This window comes from Sander lucioperca, chromosome 11 (genome assembly GCF_008315115.2).
Source record: "Sander lucioperca isolate FBNREF2018 chromosome 11, SLUC_FBN_1.2, whole genome shotgun sequence".
In the NCBI taxonomy this organism is placed as follows: Eukaryota; Metazoa; Chordata; class Actinopteri; order Perciformes; family Percidae; genus Sander; species Sander lucioperca.
Window position 1 is genome coordinate 9,908,151 of NC_050183.1, and position 21,089 is coordinate 9,929,239.

At 42.8% G+C, this 21,089-nt stretch overlaps 3 protein-coding genes across 5 annotated transcripts in view; 1 reads left to right on the top strand and 2 right to left on the bottom strand.

The window, feature by feature from the left end:
* Positions 1 to 273, bottom strand: part of jade3 (jade family PHD finger 3) — a 15,404-nt gene extending 15,131 nt beyond the window's left edge. The window contains exon 1 of the mRNA XM_031309430.2: positions 21 to 273. The gene's annotated coding sequence lies outside the window, so the exon portion shown is untranslated. The remainder of the gene's footprint in view (positions 1 to 20) is intronic.
* A 75-nt stretch (positions 274 to 348) lies between these two features.
* On the bottom strand, positions 349 to 6,509 carry rp2 (RP2 activator of ARL3 GTPase). The gene is made up of 5 exons (XM_031309431.2): positions 6,199 to 6,509; positions 4,183 to 4,851; positions 3,034 to 3,148; positions 2,318 to 2,403; positions 349 to 2,233 (listed from the first exon to the last, which is right to left on the bottom strand). The coding sequence occupies exons 1-5, from the start codon at positions 6,358 to 6,360 to the stop codon at positions 2,150 to 2,152; spliced, it is 1,116 nt and encodes a 371-aa protein (XP_031165291.1). The 5' UTR covers positions 6,361 to 6,509; the 3' UTR covers positions 349 to 2,149.
* Positions 6,510 to 8,810: 2,301 nt separating this feature from the next.
* Positions 8,811 to 21,089, top strand: part of slc9a7 (solute carrier family 9 member 7) — a 39,889-nt gene continuing 27,610 nt past the window's right edge. The window contains exons 1-4 of one of the 3 annotated variants that reach the window (XR_004898828.1): positions 8,811 to 9,276; positions 12,637 to 12,839; positions 12,927 to 13,004; positions 20,858 to 20,934. Coding sequence is in view for 2 of the 3 variants with exons in the window: in XM_031309455.2 (XP_031165315.1) it covers positions 8,997 to 9,276; positions 12,637 to 12,839; positions 12,927 to 13,004; positions 20,858 to 20,934 (638 nt within the window). In the remaining variant the exon portion in view is untranslated. The remainder of the gene's footprint in view (positions 9,277 to 12,636; positions 12,840 to 12,926; positions 13,005 to 20,857; positions 20,935 to 21,089) is intronic. The other 2 variants (XM_031309455.2, XM_031309456.2) reach the window with 2 other exon arrangements.

A 21,089-nucleotide genomic window follows, 5' to 3' on the forward strand; every position in this document is an offset into this window, starting at 1 on the left:
TCACAATCCTCCCATCTTACCTTCAGTCCACGCGCTGCTATCCGCTTTATTCCAACCACATATGAGTCCAGACAAAACATTCACCAATAAAAACAGAGACTCTTGTTCTAGCTATAGATTCAATTTGGGAATTTTGTATCCCTCCACAGTCAGTGGGAATGTCCAGGGTTGGTTGCAATCTGTCCACCACCACGGCAGGCACAACAGCTCTATTGTACCACGCCTCCCGCCGGGTCCTAAACTCCGCCGCTTCCCCTCCAACCTGGGTGCGCTCGATTTGTCTACAATAGTCCTCAACACTGATCATACAAACACAGATATTAAATAACCAGTCACTCACCACCAGTGTGCTTTCAGATAGTCTACGGCTTTTAATGTGGCTCTGCCATTTTATAAAGACAGGGTTACATTTTAAGTGTCGAAACAACAAATTACAGACAAATGTGCATTCATAAAGACAAATTGCTCTACAAAAACTGTATGCTGAAGAACAAAATGTGTATAATACAAAAGTACATCACAATAAGTCCATATGTATATTCCCTTGAAGGCAACTGTAGAAAAACAGTTTGATATCAGGCTAAATTTAGCTTTAACTAAAACTGCAATGTGTTGCATGTTATCGCTGATTAATGAATAATTGATAGGTCCCAACACAGACTGAGTGATGTTAAGCTGTTATAGCCATCGACTGGTACAATCAATAGCAAACCAAATGATGAAAATGGAAATGCTGTTTAAGTAGGTGAAGTCAAATAGCAGAAGTGAAAGCTGCTAAATGTGTATCACTAAGGAACGCAGCACAATGAACTCACCAATTCAAAAACCATGATTCATTCTGCTTCAGAAAAATGCTGGAATTAATGTTTTTCCGCTCAAAAAATGAAACCAATCTCTAATAACTATGCAATGTGCTTCTATAACAACACCAAGGAAAATAAGTCATTAACTTGAGTGATTATACAGAACTTTTTTTTACCAGCTCAACACAAAATACATGCAGTCAGACAGGATTATTTCCATTTACAGCTTGTTTAAAATGTTCAAATAGCTCAAATTGAACTTTGGTAACTCTTTACAAAAAAAAAAAAAAAAAGAACAGGCTAATCGGGTTAAAAAGGGGAAACAGAATGTTTCTGTTGACCTTAGTGCCAGTTCTTCATATACTCCTTTATTGTAAATGACAACCTTAAAACCAAGTTGTTTGCTGTTCATAGTGACTAGAGGAACTACACTAACTCAGGAGGACGAATTCTTTACGAATGTAGTTCCTCTAACTACTATTGTGGTTATCTCAAGTGTCACCCTATAATCGGTATCAACTGTAACACACTGCGTTTTTCCAACAGTACAGGTGTGAAAAGCCTTATAACAAAATGAAGTCACACATAAAACTTTTACTAAAAAATGATAAGGAACATTAATTTGTGTCCATACAAAAACATTCAGTCGAGTATAAAACAAATATTACAAAATAAAGATGATGATCACGTGAGTTGCCTACATCAAAAACCCAGCAAGTGTTTACAGGTCAGTTCATCTGCATTAACAGTAAGATACAAACTTTCACAATTTAACTTTGGCCTAACAGATATCATTAAAGATGTAGCTAACATCTACACACCATGTCTCAAATATACATATTTTAAACAAATCAATTATCTAATCCACATACACAAATAAATCCTTGTAAGAAATAAGAATATGATTTATATACATACAATAATTCCCTTCAGGCATTCGTGTGCACATGGGTTTTTCCACCAAGAAAAACAATGCTTTAAATTTTACCGACTTACATTTACAGCAAAGAGCTACATTTACAATCGATAAAAGCAACAGAATTACAGAATACATTCATAGAAATATAAATATTCACAGTACTATTGCCACTAATGGTTTACAGCTAATGCTTTTAGATGATAAGGAGATGAATTTTAGTCTGCAGACTCATGGTTGAGGAACTGAATTGTTTTATCCAAGGCTTTATCAAACTCAGTCCTTAATATTTTCCATTGCGATCCTATTTTTGAGGACAAACACAGGCCAATAATCAAACGCTACTCATACTCAACCCCAACTGGACGGCGGGGGGTTTTAAAGATCAGATTCCATGTCTGATGAGCAGTTTGTTTTGATACTTAATCATTCACAAACCCATCTGCATGTCAGCAAAGTTGAAGAAGCTGTCCACATCTTGAGAGGATGTATTTTTGTTATCAGAGACAAAGACCTGTGGGGGGGGGGGGGATGTGTTACAAAAAGAGAACTCAGGAAAAAAACTAGAAAAGACACATGCCACAACTACACTACGTACCTTGGTTCCGCTGAACACTTCATTAGCGATGTTCTTGCAGGCTCCTACGACTCCGTCACCGTTCAGCTCGAGGGCAATGACAGGACCTTTTAGTAGTAAGATATGAAAGTCACATACAGTACAACAACAGTCCTAAATCCTGTTATTTTAACACACACTTTGGTTATGAAACAGTAACTGCTTTCTACCAAAATGGGAAGCCTGAAATGTTCCAGTATTGACTACCAAATGGGAGTGATGATTCAGTTGATTTCTGCGACGTGTACCACATCAGTGGTGGAAAATTAGCAGTCAGCGATGTCATAATCAAAATCATGTGAGCATGTTGAACAAGTCTTTTTTTCTGTAAAAAGGCAGAAAGCAACAGTAAACTGTGGTCTAAGAGGAAATAAAGTCGCTTTCAAGTATTTGGGTGGAAGAAGGCATCCGAAAGAAACAGAGATGTTTCGATATAATAGCTTGAGAAAACAAGTCATTATTAATAGCATTATGGATATTGGAAGCTTACAAACAGACCTGGTTTGTCAGTTTTGACAATTTAAGACAGCGCTTGTTGCACTCTGCTCTGCTGTAGTATGTACACATGTAAATGCAAGTATGAACAAGCTGTAGGCTAATAAAAACTACTTTGTCAGATAAGATCAAACACACAGTTTCTGAACAGCCGAGCAGATATTTTAGAGCAACAACAGCATAACAAAAGAAGAGAAAACTACCTTTGGTGATCCACTCCACGAGATCCTCTGCACTGTTCTGAAACACTCTCTTCACATCTTCAGGTCGCATTGACACTTCCTTCGTCTGGATCAGCACAAAACCTTTAGCAGTTGCCTGTGCAAATGAGATGAAAGAAGTTATATAATAAAAAACCAAGGTCTGCATCAAGTGTTTAAAAAATCCTCTATGTATTCGCACAGAGGAGATAAACTCTAAAGATTAGTCCGGCTGCAACAAGACTTCTTTACTGTCCCACATGTGGATCCAGTTCCATGCTTTAGTGATAGAGTAATGCATATTTTGGCGACAACACAAACATCACGGGAATGTTTAAGTAGCAACAGAGCCAGCTTAGCATGATGGCTCAGCATTTCAGATACAGCTTTCTAAGACTTCATAGTCCACTAAACAAAAGAAAGTTTAAAAAGATCTTAACTTTAGGAATTCTTAAGGAATACTACACATATAAAAAGATTTATATGTAGCTACTAATTAATGGAATATGTTAATATCTTGCACTGACGTAAAACAGCCTCAGTTAAGGAGAAACCAGCATTTTAAACTCCAAGTCATACACTGTATATCCAAAGACATGATTGGGTGGTTTGATAAGACATGCTATTTTTAAACCCACTTCTTTGGATGACAGTAACGTTAACTTCAGTTATGATGCAACTATGATTTCATTAGACCGATAACCATCTTCAGATTGTTCTACTTGTTTTGGATTAGTCCTTAAACTAGATTTCCTCAATATTAAACCTCAATTAGGATTCTTTAACCTTCTGTTCCTTGCAGGGTTCAAAATTAACTTTTTCTTCCACTAGCCGAATGGCTAGTTAGTGGGTGCATTTGGCTGGTGGATGGTGCTAATTTTGAACCCTGGTTGCTCATATACAATGTTACAGACTGCGATAGTCAACACTGCTTTTGCTTTTTGCAATTAATTCTGTAACCTTATAAAGCACAGTTAGATGTAGCATGGCTGACAACACACTGATATAGCTTTGTGTGCAATCAGTGAGTAAGCTCTGATACAACATTACCACCACCGTGTTTCCATTCACATACTAAAAAAAGACTTCCTCTTTTTTGGTGTTAAACTACACTAGACCTCTTCACACTCCTGTCCTCTTTATATTTCTCACCTCATCGATCAGTTTGCGGGCATTTGCAGTGGTGTATTCTCCTGAGAAGAAAACAAAGAGGCAGGACTCTTCGCTGTCCTTACGCCTCCCTCCCTTTGTCAAAGGCACAATGCTGCGTTGGGGTTCAGTGGAGATTCTAACAGACTTGAATTCAGACTCAGGGTCTGGGATCGGTATATAATCCAGAACTGATGAAGTCTCTGGCAACAAGCTCCAGTTGTTCTCTCCGGACACCGGCGTGAAGTCGTGGATGTTGCTCCAGTTGTTGTTGAATATGCTGAGCCCGGCATCTTTGAAGTGGAAGGCCAGCTCGGGGTAGAAGTACTGAAAGCAGCCGAACTTCATACCCGTAGATGACTCAATGATGGGCTGAGTGGCACAGCACAGGAACACCTCCATCTTTTTACAGTCTCGAGTGCGGAACTGCTGACAGGCCACCATGCACTTGATGTCTTTACAGTCTCTGAAAAACACACTGCCCTTGATAGGTCCTAGAACAATGCGGCAATTGACACAGTCATCGATAGTGATAGTTGCTGAGTGGTCGAACACATAAATGTTGCAGTTCTCACACTCCTGGATGACAAACTGTTGCCCGTTCAGTTTGCCAGGCAGACGGCCCACCGTGACATCTTTGAGCCCTGACAGCATGTAGTCTTTGGGATCAACCTGAGCAAAGAGAAAGGTGACTGGATGAGTATTCTAACAATATATTTAAAGATGTACCAAACCGGTATTGGATATATTTGATGATGATGATGATGAATATTTTATTCCAGTTAACACATACATGAAAGAAACAATTCATTCCCAAAATTTGCCACTGTAGCTAACTGAAAAAAGTATAGTCCCAATTGAATCACCTAGAAATCCAACTAAACTAAATTAAACTAAATACTTGAGTACAATCCTAGTAATTTTACATTTTAATAAAATGACTTCAATAACCCTTAATTATTTTAGATTTTAAAGAATTTTTGAAACTCAATAGACACATTTTCAACTCATCATTAAGTTAATTCCATAATTTAACCCCTAAAACTGAAACACATCTAGATTTTACACTAGTCCTCACTTTACCAGTTTCAAAGTTTCCACCTCCATCATCCAAAAACAATACTGATGTTTTTGTAAGAGTCATTAGAGTACATGGAGTTTTTTTTTTAGACATGATAAATACCAATTGTGCATGTTATCTACTTTATTTTATGTTTCACTAACATTACTACAATTGTTTGGCTTTTCCATGCACGAGTGATATTTGATAACTTGCAGATATGTATTATGCTATTTTCGGACAACACAACCTGCATGATAGTGTATTATTTGGTAGACCAAAGGTGCAACACCCATGAGTCAAAAGGGAAGTTGAACCACCGCTTAGTTAACGCCTAATATGTCTAACAAGCCATATTACGTGGGTCAGCTGTGAACTACAGCGTGTTGTAAATCCGATAATGAGATAACGCTGGATACATGGAGGCTAGGGCGAGGCTTTGAGCCTAAAACTCAAGTGTCAACATATAATGAGCGTTACATGCATGCCTTGGCTAACGTTAGTTAAGCAACAGTTAACATGTAAGTTAAGGCTGAATATTTGGAGAATTGGGTACCGCGATAAAAAAAAAAAAATGCGGCTGCGCAATTAATCCCAGGCTTGACTAAACACTGTTCGTTTCCCTTCGCAGCTGTAGCACTCAGGTTAGAAATACAAATATCGATATAAGGTAACGTTACTGGTTGGTACAACAGGGTCACTAACAACCGTAGACACATCGTAAAAAGCAGCTAATGATTTACGTTTTGATAAGTTACACAAACGCTTTAAAAGGTGTAAAAGTAGCTGCACCTCTTGGGAAATTGTACAGTAACGTTACGTTAGCTAACGTTACCTGCAAGCGACTTAACACATATAACGTTGGTTTAAAGATGTAAAGGGGTCAGGCAAACTAGGTTTTGTTGGTTAAATTTGCTTCCATTTGCCAGCAGGCATGAGTTTAATTTACTTTGCGTTACCTTTTCTCTCTTATCCCAGCTGTACTGCTTCGGTGCCTCGTCGGTGTTGTTGCCAAGGGGAACCGCGTTGCTTGTCGTTGTTTCGACAGTCGTTGTTGTCGGCGTACGGTCATCTTTTTCCGATGACTTTCTTTTGGATTTTTTCGAAAAGAAGCACCCCATTTGGTCTTTCAGTGGCGACCAGATAAGACAAGTTTCTAACCGTAACGTTAGCTAGGAGAACACGATAAACAGTGAGGGACTGGCAGTCAGGCAGAGGCTTACGTGCACTCTTGAGTTGACAAGGTTTTTTTTGGGCTTCCTGTTTCCCCAGCTTCGTTTCACAACCATTTGATACCGTGCGTTACAACAACCAATCACAGACTCGGATAGAGTGAAAGGATTACGTAGAAGAGGTGTGCACTCATGAGGCGTTTGAGTACACATTGTACAAAAAATTTTATTTTAAACATAGGCCTAATTTAATGCGTGTTTATTGTACATTATAATAAAAAACACAGACACAAAATACACAATTTCCAACTTTATTTAAATATGCAATCTTCTTCTAGCGGATATAATATTATAATAGCTGTTACTTTGAAATACAATGGCGTTTCATAGAAGATGAAATTAATTCCTCCTCTGTATTTCTTCTGTGGCAAAATACCATTACAAGCCACACATAATAAAGTAGGGTGGCCTCAAATTCGATTTACCTTACCTGCATCAATGGCCAGGGAGTAAATCAAAAAGGCTGTTAATTTACCAGACTACTATGAATGCACCGTTATCTACACCTCGATGGGTGTTGTCTTTGTCAGAAAAAGCTGCTTGCAGACTTGCCAGCTCCAGTAAAATATCTTATGTACAACAATAATATCATGGGATTAAATAAAATGACTCAAAAGAGTGCTAAATCAAATCATGCAATACGATGCAAGTGTGTTTTACAAGTGTGCAAGTGTTTTACACAAGCCAGGTTTATATATTTGCAGTGTTTATCCAGTATTGAAGTGTTAACCTATATATTAAAAGAACACAATCATGCACAAGAAACCACAAGCAACATGTAACCATGTCGAACCAGACATCAGATTAGCTTGCAATGTAAACCACTAGGTCACTCTAAAAATAGGTAATCCCCCATCATGCCTCTGTAAGAGATGCTCTGTAGCCTGGCCTTTCTGTACATCCCCTTTTCATTCTGTGTAACCCCATGACCATTAGGTGACTTATGTAATGTTGAAATACAAAATACTAATGTTGCTGAACTTGTGGAGTAGGTGGTGTATAATAAAGGCTCTATTAAAATAGCACATGGATATTAAATAGCATACAGCGTAGCCAACATAAGAGGAAATAGCCCACTGACATGATAAAAAAAAAGCACTGCTAGATAGAGGTAAGTTGCTTGAAGTCTTGTGAACATAGCCCCCTAACAACAGCTGGTCCTGTCAGTCAGGAAATTAATTAATTAAATTAATTTGAAGAAATTAATCCTCTTTATTCATCCACAAGGCTTTCTAACTCCCAGCAGTACTGATTGCAGTGGACCCCACTGGGAAAATACAGTATATAACTTGAAAAAGGCAGTGGAGCAGTCCATTAAATCTGTGAAACCAGCACACATGCTAGCACAAAGCATGACTGGATTAACCACAGGGGCCCCTGGGCTGTTGAAGGCCCTGGGTTTGATCCACTGATAATATAAAATATTGATTAGTGCAGCTTTTAAGTTTTAGGGGTCATAGAAATATAAATAGTGCTCTGGTTCCCTTTTGCCCCCCCCCTCCAGCTGTGGCCCCATGGTATCAACCCACCTATGACCCCACTAACGAGGCCACATTATCCAAATGGGTATTTCATCTAGCCTACTTTTCTTGCAAAAGGCTGAACTTTTGACGTCCAAGCTCAGCTCATGTGAATTTCCTGTTTTGAAGCGGACCAAGCACTGAACAGTAAATTCATCAAAGTCTCAGCACATTGGTTAGCCACACCAGTGCCAGAGTCTCCCCAGCTGTGTCTACTTGGAGATAGGTCCCTTTTGCCACCAGAGATTTGTAAAGCGGAGTCCGCTCTGACACTAGCTGGGTTTATCACTGCAGTACGAATCATTCTTAGACACTGGAAAAGCCAAGTAAGGCCTAGTTTGCAGACTGGCTGAAGTTAATGACAGACACAGCCTCATTTGAAGATCTTATTGCAAGACTGAATGATGGAAGGGGTAAATTCTACCAGGTCTGGTCTCATCTCCTGCAGTTTATTCAATTTGAAATGACTAGTGCATCATAATTAATATTATCAAGCCTAATTCGATCTCAGCCACCCCCCCCATCTTATTTTTTTGTTTTCCTATTTTACTTATTATTTATGTGTAGGCCTATGTGTTTTAATTGTGAATTGTTGTTGTTGTTTTTATGTCTTTCTTGCCCAGATTGCTGTATAGTGTGTGTTTAGTGCTGTTACATGTTGTTAAATGTGGTGTGTTTCTCACATGGAAAAACAATAAAAACTTTGATTATAAAAAAAAAGTCTCAGAACAATGATTTAGCAGCTTGAAATCGGCCGACTTGGAGGCGGTGATTTGGTCTCCTCCACAAGGGCAGCGCAGTCTCCGGAGCGGCTGCCTCGACTTTTCACATCGTGCAGTGTACCTTTAAAAGGTTGAACTCGCCAGTCTACGGTCTACGAACACTGGATTGTATTCCCAGTCGGCTCAGCTGTGTGTAGACTACCTTCCAGCAGTGACATGGCATAGAGGCGGTGTACTGTCAGCAGCAACAACAGCAGCAGCAGCAGCATCATCATCCTGCACCATGGACGCTCTCCGACAACCGAAGCGGAGCGGAGCCTTCGCCGCACTGGACACCATGATGCCCGTTTGGATATTACTGAGCGCGGTGTCAGGACTGAAGGCGGAGGATGGCGGAATGGAAGAGCTTACCACCGAGAAGGAGGCTGAGGAAAGTCACCGACAGGACAGCGTTAATTTGCTGACATTCATTTTACTGCTGACCTTAACGATTCTCACCATATGGCTCTTTAAGCACAGACGGGTCCGTTTCCTTCACGAAACCGGACTGGCAATGATTTACGGTGAGGCTCATATGTTGAATACACAAACACGTACACTCTCTCCTTCACAACTAGCCTACCGCCACGACCTCCTTCCAGCAGGCTTTGCATGATTAGTCAGTCTCCCTGGTGGGTGTACGGCGAGCAGATAAAGCCTAGCTGAAGACTCAGAGATGGTTTAAAGCTGAACAGATGCACTGTGGCGCCTCCGCATTTCCACCAGCTCACATAGCTCCTAATTGGCAGGGCCAGTGCTCATTTCTAGAAGGTGCTGTCTGTCGGTTGCTCAGCCTCGTCTTCTCTCCACTAGGCTGGCTACTGCATGTGCAGCTTTATCCTTGACTGACTGGGAATCCGTAGCCAGACATATCTGAAGTGTAGGCTAATACATTAGATTACAGCGAATACTAGGCCTATAGCCTATTGGTTTATCTCCTATGATATCAATAAGATATAAAATATCTTATGCAGTTGTTGTTGTTGTTGTTAGGGTATCCTCTTGAAATGCTTAATACCACCACTATGTCTTTTTAATTTAAAATATTTGATACATCTTCAAGCTTTCAAAGCAATTAACAGGACAAAGGGGGAAAGAGGGTACACATATGAAAGAAAAATATATAAAAGACATGTTTTGCATATGTACTCACTCTCCATTCAATACAGTAGCCTACTACTGTATATCTAACCAACATCATCATGCATTTAAAAAGAAAGGGTTTCCTTGGTCTTTGGTTGTAAAAGGCTACAAAATTAAAGGTAACAAAAGTTTATCACATTCATCACTCTACTTTATTGATCCCCGGTGGGGGAATTCGGTAATCATAGTCATCATCTGGGGTCTGCATATAGGCCTATTTCTGTGCCAGTGAGTTTTTTGTTTATTCCTATCATTCATCCACATGAGTGTAGAATGTTCACTGAATAGACCACAATGCTACATAGCCCAAGCAGTGGTCAATCTACTTAACTAGCAGCAGAAACACAAAGTCTGTCTTTTATCATCTGACTACATGATGCAATAACATGACCAGAGTCAGCGATTACTGTCATAATGTGTGCCGGGTAATGCTGAACTGAACTATTTCAGTAATAATATCTCAGAACCTCAACTGTATTTATTTTTTTCATCATAGTTTATCAGAATGATCTCAGTCAGTCAGTGCTACAAATGTCACTTATTAACCACAGATGTCACATGAAGAAGATAGACTTTGATTTGTTTTTTGTTGCTTAAAAAGAAAATATGTGTTATACACATTAATACACATGTGGAATTAGTATATTAAACGTATATCATTATCTGTGTTGAGTGGTTAAAACTCCCATCCTTTTAGAAATATTATTTTGGTTAACTCAGTTTGATATGATTAAGTTAAAATTTACATCATGTTAGAGCACACTGTGTTTTTTGGACCATCACCGGTATAAAAGTGCTGCCAAGTGGAAACCTTGTCCCAATATTGATTTGCTATATAAAGAGCAAAGGCTACAGGAAACCTTGTGTTTGCAGTTGGTATATTCAGTTGGTTGTTGGGGCAAATTACAACACAAAGGAAGCCCAAGGTAACGGATATCCAGCCTAAATGAGGGACATCCGGCAGATTTTCCGGCGGCAACGGAGCTATCCCGGAAGTGGAACATCAAGGATATAATAATAATAATAATAATAATAATAATAATAATAATAATAACTTTTATTTATATAGCGCCTTTCAAGAAACCTAAGGACACTTTACAGAATTACTGTGGCTAAGCTAAAGGAGGTTGTAGGCTGTGGTAAACGGGTGGTGTTTCAGGAGTTTTTTAAAAATGTCCAGGGATGTAGCATTTCGGATATCTGCAGGGAGGGTGTTCCAGAGGGATGGGTCTGCAACACTAAAGGCTCTGTCTCCGAAGGTGCAGAGTCTGGTGTGGGGAATGGAGAGCAGGCCAGCGTCTGAGGACTGCAGGTTTTGGGGAGGATGGAGGAGGTCGGAGAGGTACTGTGGGGCCAGGGCATGGAGGGATTTGTAGGTGAGAAGGAGGATTTTGTGATGCGGGACTTAATTGAGAGCCAGTGACGGTGGATGAGGGTTGGGGTGATGTGCTGCCAGGTCTTGGTGTGGGTGAGGACCCTGGCGGCAGAGTTTTGGACATACTGGAGCCTGTCTAGGGTTTTGCTGGGGACCCCAGACAGGACTCCATTGCAGTAGTCCAAACGGGAGGTAATAAAAGCATGAATGAGGGTTTCTGCCACGGAGTCAGAGAGTGATGGGCGGAGTCTGGAGATGTTTTTGAGGTGAAAAAGGCTGATTTGGTGATAGATTTGATGTGAGTATGGAAAGAGAGGGTGGAGTCCAGGATTACACCAAGGTTGCGGCCCTCAGAGGATGGGCAGATTGCGCACCCATCAACATCCACGATGAGATCTCTTACCTAGACTACCTTTTATGGTACTTCCTAGTTCAAATAATAAATACAAACCTCCCACTATAGCAGCTGGAAAGAACCCAAACTTTGTGAACTGTTTTTGAGTATTTTTAGCAAGAAAATGAGACGGGTAGTTTAATTTTCAAGAATCAGTCAACGTCAACCCTATTTTGTGTTTCTGTGTCTGTATATGTGTCTGTGGGTTGGGTCGAAGCCAGAGTGTGATGTACGAGGTTAAGCTCCTCTGGTAGGAAGTGAGCGCAGTGCTGGCAGCTTTGCTTTGCCTTGTCTCTTGCAGATAACTGCTGTCTGATCAGAGGATTTATGTCCTCTAACTGCCTGCCTCGTTCCTTTCTTCCTGGCTTTAGCTCTCTGCTTACCATCTCTCCATTTTTCGTCCTCTGCTCTGCTGCTCTCTGTGTGTCACTGCCTGATCCCGGGGGCTTGTAAAGCAGATGCACCTGGGAAATGATCTAACATTGAGCAATTGACTGGATAAGTTTTATTTTGGTGGCTTTTGGGTAATTTTAGGTAGGGCTGCTCGATTATGCAAATAATCATAATCACACTCATTTTAAACCGTGAAAAAGCTGTTTAAAACAGTGAAACTGTTAAATCAACAGTGAAAACACCTTGAACTCTGACATTTCCCTTAATACTGCTTAAATGGAATCTAATCTAATCTAATATTACCTGTTTAACTTTTTGAATTCCCCTTCAGAACATAACACAAAATAAGAGTTTACTTGCAAAATAAAATGTGCAAAATAATCGTTTTTCTCGATTACATTGTTTTTGTGATCGTTAGGAACCAAAATCGCGATCAAAATTTCATTAATAGCACACTTCGTATTTTAGGTTATTTATCACATGCATGAGCTGAGGCTATACCCATGACAACATGTCTAAAGCCATACATTTTACGATTTTTTTTGTCTCACTTATGATTCTTTCCTCTGATTCCCTAAGGTTTGCTGGTAGGTGTGATTCTGCGGTATGGCATCCCTGCCACCAGCTACCACAACAAGACACCCCCAAGCTGCTTGCTGAAGGAAGGACCTGTCAGCACCCTACTGCTTAATGTCAGCGGCAAGTTTTTTGAGTACACCCTCAAAGGCGAAATCAACTCCAGAGAGATTCACAATGTGGAGCAGAATGATATGCTGCGCAAGGTAACAGTTAGAAAGAAACAATCATTCCTCAGTCCTGATTTTGCCTGATTTACCCTGTTAACTCGTTTGATTTCTCATCTTTTCCAGGTGACATTTGACCCTGAAGTATTCTTCAACATATTGCTGCCTCCAATTATTTTCCACGCTGGGTACAGTCTAAAGAAGGTGAGGGGCGGCATGTCAAATTCAGGATTTGTGAGGCTGAATTTGTATGATTCACAGTAACAAGAGATGATGCTGTTGTTGTTGTTGTTGTGGGCCAGGTGGGCATATCTGCTAACCATAAACTGCTGTCTCATTGGACAGATGGTAAGCTAAGAATAAACCTCATTGGCCACACAGAGAGCGTTCAGTGGTTACTGAACATAAGTGGCTCTATTGAGGGGAAGTCCAGAGCAGATGTCTTTCATTTCCTCTGGCTTTTGCACTGGCAAATAAAAAACGGCTGACGCTGACAACATGAGCAGCTTCTGCTTTCGATTGTCAAAGTGCAACAGCTTTGTTGTAATTGGGGAATTCTTGGGATGGCTTTGTGCTTTTTAATTTTTAATTCATCACCATATTTACAATTCAATTTCAATTCAATTTTATTTATAGTATCAAATCATAACAAGAGTTATCTCGAGACACTTTACAGATAGAGTAGGTCTAGACCACACTCTATAAAGCCCCAACAATTCCAATAGTTCCCCCAAGAGCAAGCATTAGCAGTGGCTATTGCGACAGTGGCGAGGAAAAACTCCCTTTTAGGAAGAAACCTCGGCAGACCCAGACTCTTGGTGGGCGGTGTCTGACGGTTGGGGTTATGACGGTACGGGATGTAGCACGAGGGGCAGGAGTAGGTCTGACCGCCGACAGGACACGAGGGGCAGGAGTGGGTCTGACTGCTGACAGGACACGAGGGGCAGGAGTGGGCCTGACCGCCGACAGGACACGAGGGGCAGGAGTGGGCCTGACCGCCGACAGGACACAAGGGGCAGGCGTGGGCCTGACCGCCGACAGGACACGAGGGGCAGGCGTGGGCCTGACCGCCGACAGGACACGAGGGGCAGGAGTGGGCCTGACCGCCGACAGGATACGAGGGGCAGGAGTCGGCCTGACCACCACGGGCAAAGTCTCAGGGGGGCAGAACAAAGGCAAAGTCCTAGGGGTGGTCTCAAGGGCGGTCTCAGGGGCGGTCACAGGGGTGCCGGGGACCGGCAAAGTCTCAGGGGCGGTCTCAGAGGCGGCTATAGCCAGTTCAGAGGGGCTGGACACCAGCCAGGATTCAGGGGGGTGGCTAGCCAGCCGGGAACTAGGGAGGCTGCTAGCTAACCTGGGCTCAGGGGGGCTGCTAGCTAGCTTGGATTCAGGGGGGCTGCTAGCCAGCCGGGGATCAGGAAAGCTGCTAGTCAGCTGGGGATCAGGAGAGCTACTAGTCAGCCAGGGATCAAGGATAAAGGACAGCCTTGGGACACTAGGGAACTCGGGAACTCTAGGAAACTCGGGAACTCTAGGAAACTCGGGAACTCTAGGAAACTCGGAAACTCTAGGAGAAGCTCGGGGACACTAGGAAGCTCGGGGACACTAGGAAGCTCGGGGAAGCTGGGCAGTGCTGGGACACTGAGCAGCTTGGGGACCCTAGGGAGCTCGGGGATACTAGGAAGCTCGGGGACACTAGGAAGCTCGGGGAAGCTGGGCAGTGTTGGGACACTGGGCAGCTTGGGGACACTAAGGAGCTCAGGGACACTAAGGGGCTCAGGGACACTAGAAAGCTCGGGGACACTAGGAAGCTCGGGGAAGCTGGGCAGTGCTGGGACACTGGGCAGCTTGGGGACACTAGGAAGCTCGGGGACACTAGGAAGGCTGCTAGCCATCCTAAATTCAGGGGGGCTGCTAGCTAGCCTGGGATCTGGGAGAGTGCTAGCTAGCCTGGACTCAGGGGGGTTGCTAACTAGCCTGGGCTCAGGAAGGCTACTAGCTAGCCGGGGCTCAGAGAGGCTGCTAGCCAGCCGGGGATCAAGAAGGCTGCTAGCTAGCCTGGATTCAGGGGAGATGCTAGCTACCAGCAAATCAGGGGGGTTGCTAGCTAGCTGGGGCTCAGGGAGGTTGCTAGCTAGCCGGGGCTCGGGAAGGCTGCTACCTAGCCTGGATTCAGGAGGGCTGCTAGCTAGCTGGGGCTCAGGAAGGCTACTAGCTAGCCGGGGCTCAGAGAGGCTGTTAGCCAGCTGGGGATCAAGAAGGCTGCTAGCTAGCCTGGATTCAGGGGAGCTGCTAGCTAGCCGGGGCTCAGGGAAGTTGCTAGCTAGCCGGGGCTCAGGAAGGCTGCTAGCTAGCCTGGATTCAGGAGGGCTGCTAGCTAGCTAGGGCTCAGGACGGCTACTAGCTAGCTGGGGCTCAGAGAGGCTGTTAGCCAGCCGGGGATCAAGAAGGCTGCTAGCTAACCTGGATTCAGGGGAGCTGCTAGCTAGCTGGGGCTCAGGGAGGTTGCTAGCTAGCGGGGAAGTTGAGAGGCTGCTAGCTAGCCGGGAATCAGGAAGACTGCTAGCTAGCCTGGATTCTGGGGAGATGCTAGCTAGTGGGGAATCAGGGGGGTTGCTAGCTAGCAGGGACTCAGGGGGATCGCTAGCTAGCCGGGGCTCAGGGAGGTTGCTAGCCAGCTTGCATTCAGGTGGGCTGCTAGCTAGCCGGGGATTAGGGAGGCTGCTAACTAGCTCGGGGTCAGGAGAGCTGCACGCCAGCTCGGAGTCAGGAGAGCTGCATGCCAGCCCAGGGTCAGGAGAGCTGCACGCCAGCCCAGGGTCAGGAGAGCTGCACGCCAGCCCAGGGTCAGGAGAGCTGCACGCCAGCCCAGGGTCAGGAGAGCTGCACGTCAGCCCAGGGTCAGGAGAGCTGCACGTCAGCCCAGGGTCAGGAGAGCTGCACGCCAGCTCGGGAACAGGAGAGCTGCACGTCAGCCCAGGGTCGCTGGGCAGCAAGAGGTACGGAAGGCCACACTCTCTTGCAGTGGCCTGCCAGCGAGCCTCCATGATGGCTTTAGCCAGAGCGGGATTCTTCTTAATTATACCCCGAAAAAATCCCAGCAAAAGCACACCATCAGTGTCCATAGGGTGAAAAAAAGGCTCCAATTTCCGCACTGCTGGGTCCATGGCTGGTCAGATCGTTCTGTCAGGAGAAGTGAGGAATAGTGGACCCAAATGCAGGGAGAGGCAGGCAGGCAGGAGATGGATTGAGTTCAGGGATTTATTAATAACAAAAAACGGCAGCGCAGAGGCTGGAAAAACCACACAAAAAAACTAAGACAAAAATACAAAAGCAACAGGAAAAACACAGGCTGACGGCAACTCGGGCAGGGAACAAAGGAGCAAACTTACGGGGACAGGACACAACGGAATACAAACAGACACAACGATACAAAACGATCTGACAAGAGACAAAGGGAACACAGGGGTTAAATACATGAGGTAATGAACAAATGAGGGACAGGTGACACGACAGGTGAAACACATCAGGGCAGGGCAGGACAATCAACAAAGGCGGGAACAAAAAGGTAAAACTAGACATGACGGGACAGAAAACAGACTATCAAAATAAAACAGGAAACAGGAACCACTAACAAAAACCTGAAATCAACTAAACACAGTAACTTGACAACACACAACACAGAACACAGAACACAGGAATTAACCAAAAAATACACTATAAACCAGGAGATAACTAAACAGAAATATACAGACTATACAAACACAGGAAACATGCACAAATAAACAATAAAGACAACAGAAATGAACAAACTGGAACAGAAATATCCCTAAACCGTGACACTAGCTGTTTCATCACCACCCATAACTTTAAACTTTTTTTCCCAGCAGTTAGCAGCTCCTCTATTTCCTTTGTGCTTTGCATTGTGGGAGAATAGTGACCATCAACAGCACACTCAAAAATAAAGTGTTTTTAGTCTGCATACTGAGAGTATACTTATATTTACAGGTGAAGGGTGGGGGTGTGGCCTTGACCAACTGCCAGGCTTCGCTTATTTGCAAGCCATGATGTCTCTCTCTCTCTCATAGGCGGGCCAAATTCTCTGGGCGGGCAAAGCAGAGAAAGGGGAGGTAACCTTTCCCCTTATGACATCATAAAGGGAAGATTCCAGATTGGCCCATCTGAGCTTTCATTTTCTCAAAGGCAGAGCAGGATACCCAGGGCTCGGTTTACACCTATCACCATTTCTAACCACTGGGGGACCATAGGCAGGCTGGGGGAACGCATATTAATGTTAAAAAACCTTTCATGCCATGGGACCTTTTAATGTCATTATAGATTAATCTATTCATATTAGTACTACCTGAGTATTGTTGCTGAACATGTCCATCCCTTTATAGTCTATATTCTTGACGTTCCACTTCCGGGATTGCGCTGGTGCTGCAGGAAATTCCGCCAGATGCATGTATTTTCTGTTTCCTTCCGCTTTCTTTGTGTTGGAATTTTTAATTTGGTGGATTTCTGAGGACTATGGTTAACTGTGACGTAGCTCTTGCTGCTGGGCCCTCACAAATCCACCTTTATGCAGACGACACCATCCTGTACACATCCGGCCCCTCAATAGATAATGTGCTATCAAACCTTCAGGAGAGCTTCTATGCTATTCAGCACTCCGTCAGAAACCTCTAATTACTTCTAAACTTCGGCAAAACCAAGTTCATGCTTTTCAATCGATCACTGCCTACCCCGGCCCATCCGATCAGCCTCACCACGCTCGATGGACTGGAATTAGAAAATGTGACATAGTACAAATACCTAGGTGTCTGGTTAGACAACTCCCTCTCCTTCCAGCAACACATAAAACACCTTCAATCTAAAGTTAAGTCCAGGATCGATTTTCTATTCCGCAACATTCCTCCTCACGCTGCCAAACTCACTTTGGTGAAAATGACAATCTTACCAATTCTCAATTTCAGTGATGTTATTTACAGAACTGCCTCAAACTCTCTCCTGAAAACATTGGCTGTTCTCTATCACAGTGCCATACATTTTGTGACCAGAGCCCCTTATAACACCCACCACTGCAAACTCCATGCTTTAATTGGCTGGCCCTCGTTACACACTCGACGCCTAACCCACTGGTACCAACTCATTTACAAGTCCGTGCTAGGCAAAGCCCCGCTGTACCTATGCTCACTGGTCACTATAGCTTTACCTACCCGCAGCCTTCAAGCAGTTACATCTCCTTGGTCACTCCAAAAGCCCACACCTCCTTTGGCCACCACTCCTTCCAGTTCTCAGCTGCAAATGACTGGAATGAACTACAAAAAACCCTGAAACTCAAAACTCATATCCCACTAACTGCCTTCAAAGCATGTCGGTCCGTGCTCCTGTCTGATCACTGTACGCGCTAACTGTTCCCCGTCTTTCATCCACTGTTTTTGCACACCCTTACTCCATTATCTCTGTCATGCCCCATTGCATAGTTGCACAGATGCACATCCACACCTGCATTGCTATCATATTTGTTACGCTATTTTGCACTATTCACCTGCCCTAGTATGCTCAACCGTTATTTCTTCCCACCTTTGTTGCCGCACAATTTTTGCACATCTACTGATCTACTTCGCTATCTAGTCCACAATCTGCACTAACTGTATATTGACTATATTGACTCTTTACTACATTTCAGCATTTATATAGTCTGTCTATTCTTGTATACTGTGTTATTACTGATCTTCATCACTACCTAGACCACTATTTGCACTAACTGTATATTGTCTCTTCTCTACATTCAGCATTTATATAGACTGATTACTGCTTACTGTGTTATTACAGATCCACATCACTTAATAGACCGCAACCTGCACTAACTGTATATTGACTCTTCACTACACCTCAGCATTTATCTAGACTGTCTATTCATATACATTGTGTTATAACTGATCTACTTCACTAACTAGACCACTAGACTATCTGTTTACTGACTCTTTACACCATCGACTCTTTACACCATCTCAGCAGTGATATAGACTCTCTGTTCATGTATATTGCATATCCGTCGACTTACTTACACCTCACTATGTGCCGGCATTTGTAATTGCCCACTTATTCTGCACTTTATGTAGCATATTGTATTCTGTATTCTTGTACTTCTTGCCTACACTTTTGGCCAGGTCGCCGCTGCAAATGAGAACCTGTTCTCAACGGCCTACCTGGTTAAATAAAGGTTAAATAAAAAATTTAAAAAAAGAGAGACTAATCCCTTTATGACCACAGTCTTCTAAAGGCTACTTCCAGCAGAAATGTGCCAAAAATCTAAAATCATCTCCAACTGGTTTCTTGAACGTGACAAAGTTCACAAGAACTCAAAGAACTCAAATGGCCTTCATAGTCACCAGATCTCAATCCAATAGAGCACCTTTGAGATGTGGTGGAGCGGGAAATTTGCATCATGGATGCGCAGCCGACAAATCTGCTGCAACTGCGTGATGCTATCATGTAAATATGGATCAAAGTCTTTGAGCAATGTTTCCTGCAACTTTTTGATTCTATGCCAGGGGTGGCCAACCAGTTAGGTATAAAGAGCCACAAAAAAACCCCGCACCATAGCAAAAAGCCACACAACACATGCACGTCCACACTACAACAGCAACAGTGTCTTCCAGATCTAATGACGGTTATAATACATAGCAGTTTTCATAGTTTTTTTTCTCACTTAGATTGACTCAGTGGGAAACCTGACAGTCTTTGTTATCCAAAATCCTTTTCAGGTCTTGCTTGAACTCGGTTGTGGCCACTCGACAAACTCTCTCACTCATTTGTCACTAAAGGGGCTTTCAAACAATCTGATTCAGCAGTGAAAGGGTTAACGAGGAAGGTGCTCTGTGGCCGCTGTTTTTCCTCAGGTTGCAGAATCTGTCCTCAAAACTCTGCTGCATTATTTTCCATTTTAAAATAATTGGCAAATGTATTGGCAGATGCATTCAAATGTGTTTTTTTTTTTACTTATCTGAAATACTGTATGTTTCAGAAAAGTTAAAAACAACAATCAACCAATGACACAGCCCCCAGCCACACAGGAAGAGCCTCACAGGAGCAGGCAAAGAGCCGCATACGGCTCAAGAGCCACAGGTTCACCACCCCTGTTCTATGCCATGAAGAATTAAAGCAGTTCTGAAGGCAAAAGGGGTTCCAACCCGGTACTAGCAATAAAGTGGCCAATGAGTTTATATGTACCATAGGGCTGCATCAAATGATTAATGCCATTACAAATGAATGAATATATTAGTACCTTAAAATATACCAAAGTACGGAGAATGCCAAAGATGACATCACGTGGCTTGTTTTGTCCGACCAACAGTCTCAAAAACAAAGGAGTTCAATTTCCAGTGATCTAGAATCTTTCTGTGACCATTTATACTGCAAAAGTATATATTGACAGGGTTTTTCGTTTTTCTAGGGAAATTGTGTTTCGAGAAGGAATTTGCTGAGTCAAATAACCGGCTCCAGGAAAGAGGAAGCCTAGGAAAGGAAGGCCTGTTTTTTTTAATCATCTGTTGCAGTGGGAGTTAATTTTGAGCACAGTGGTAACAGCTTTAGAGAGAGAAAGTTGCAGAGCATGGCTCCGTTTGTGTGCCTCTTTGGTAGTAAACGTGTGGATTTAGTTAATCATCTGCTTTAGATCACTGTAGCGAAACACACCAGGTTGTAACTGATGTGCAAATTTTGGCATAATTAGCTGTGTGTCATCTAACCGTGCTGCCACAGGCAGGGAGCGGTCATGTAACTCCTGAACATAAATACACACTATTTATTCTTCTTCTCTGTCCTGACTAAGTCAAACAGCTGAACAGGTTTTTGTGTTTCTAGCCTTGTTTGATGGGGAGTTACCGTTGATGACCTGAAGCGTTTGTTGAATCCTTAAGTGTTGAAAGACATTTGTCTTGTATAAGGAAAGTTAAATAAGTTGAGTGTGTAATACATTTGTAATACTAACTTTGTATATGTTTTTGTTAAACTTTCCTTATCTTATTCTCCTTTTTTCCTTTTTCCAGAGACACTTCTTCAGGAATCTGGGCTCCATCATAACCTATGCGTTTCTTGGGACTGCCATCTCTTGTTTTGTTATTGGGTGAGTTTTATGAGATGTCAGGAACTTAATGATCAAATCCTGCTAGAGCTGTAACAATTCCAAATTTTGCTGCACAATTAAGTGTCTCAGAAATAATTGCGATTAACGATATCATTGTCTCTTTCAGTCAAATAAAAAAAAATATATTATTTATT

Excerpts from the sequence above, each read along its gene's own strand:
- rp2 (XM_031309431.2), bottom strand. The coding sequence starts at position 6,360 with ATGGGGTGCTTCTTTTCGAAAAAATCCAAAAGAAAGTCATCGGAAAAA. Across the intron at positions 2,404-3,033 it reads CGTGGAGTGGATCACCAAAG|GTCCTGTCATTGCCCTCGAG; the intron begins GTAGTTTTCTCT and ends TACTACTAAAAG. Across the intron at positions 2,234-2,317 it reads AAGTGTTCAGCGGAACCAAG|GTCTTTGTCTCTGATAACAA; the intron begins GTACGTAGTGTA and ends CCCCCCCCACAG.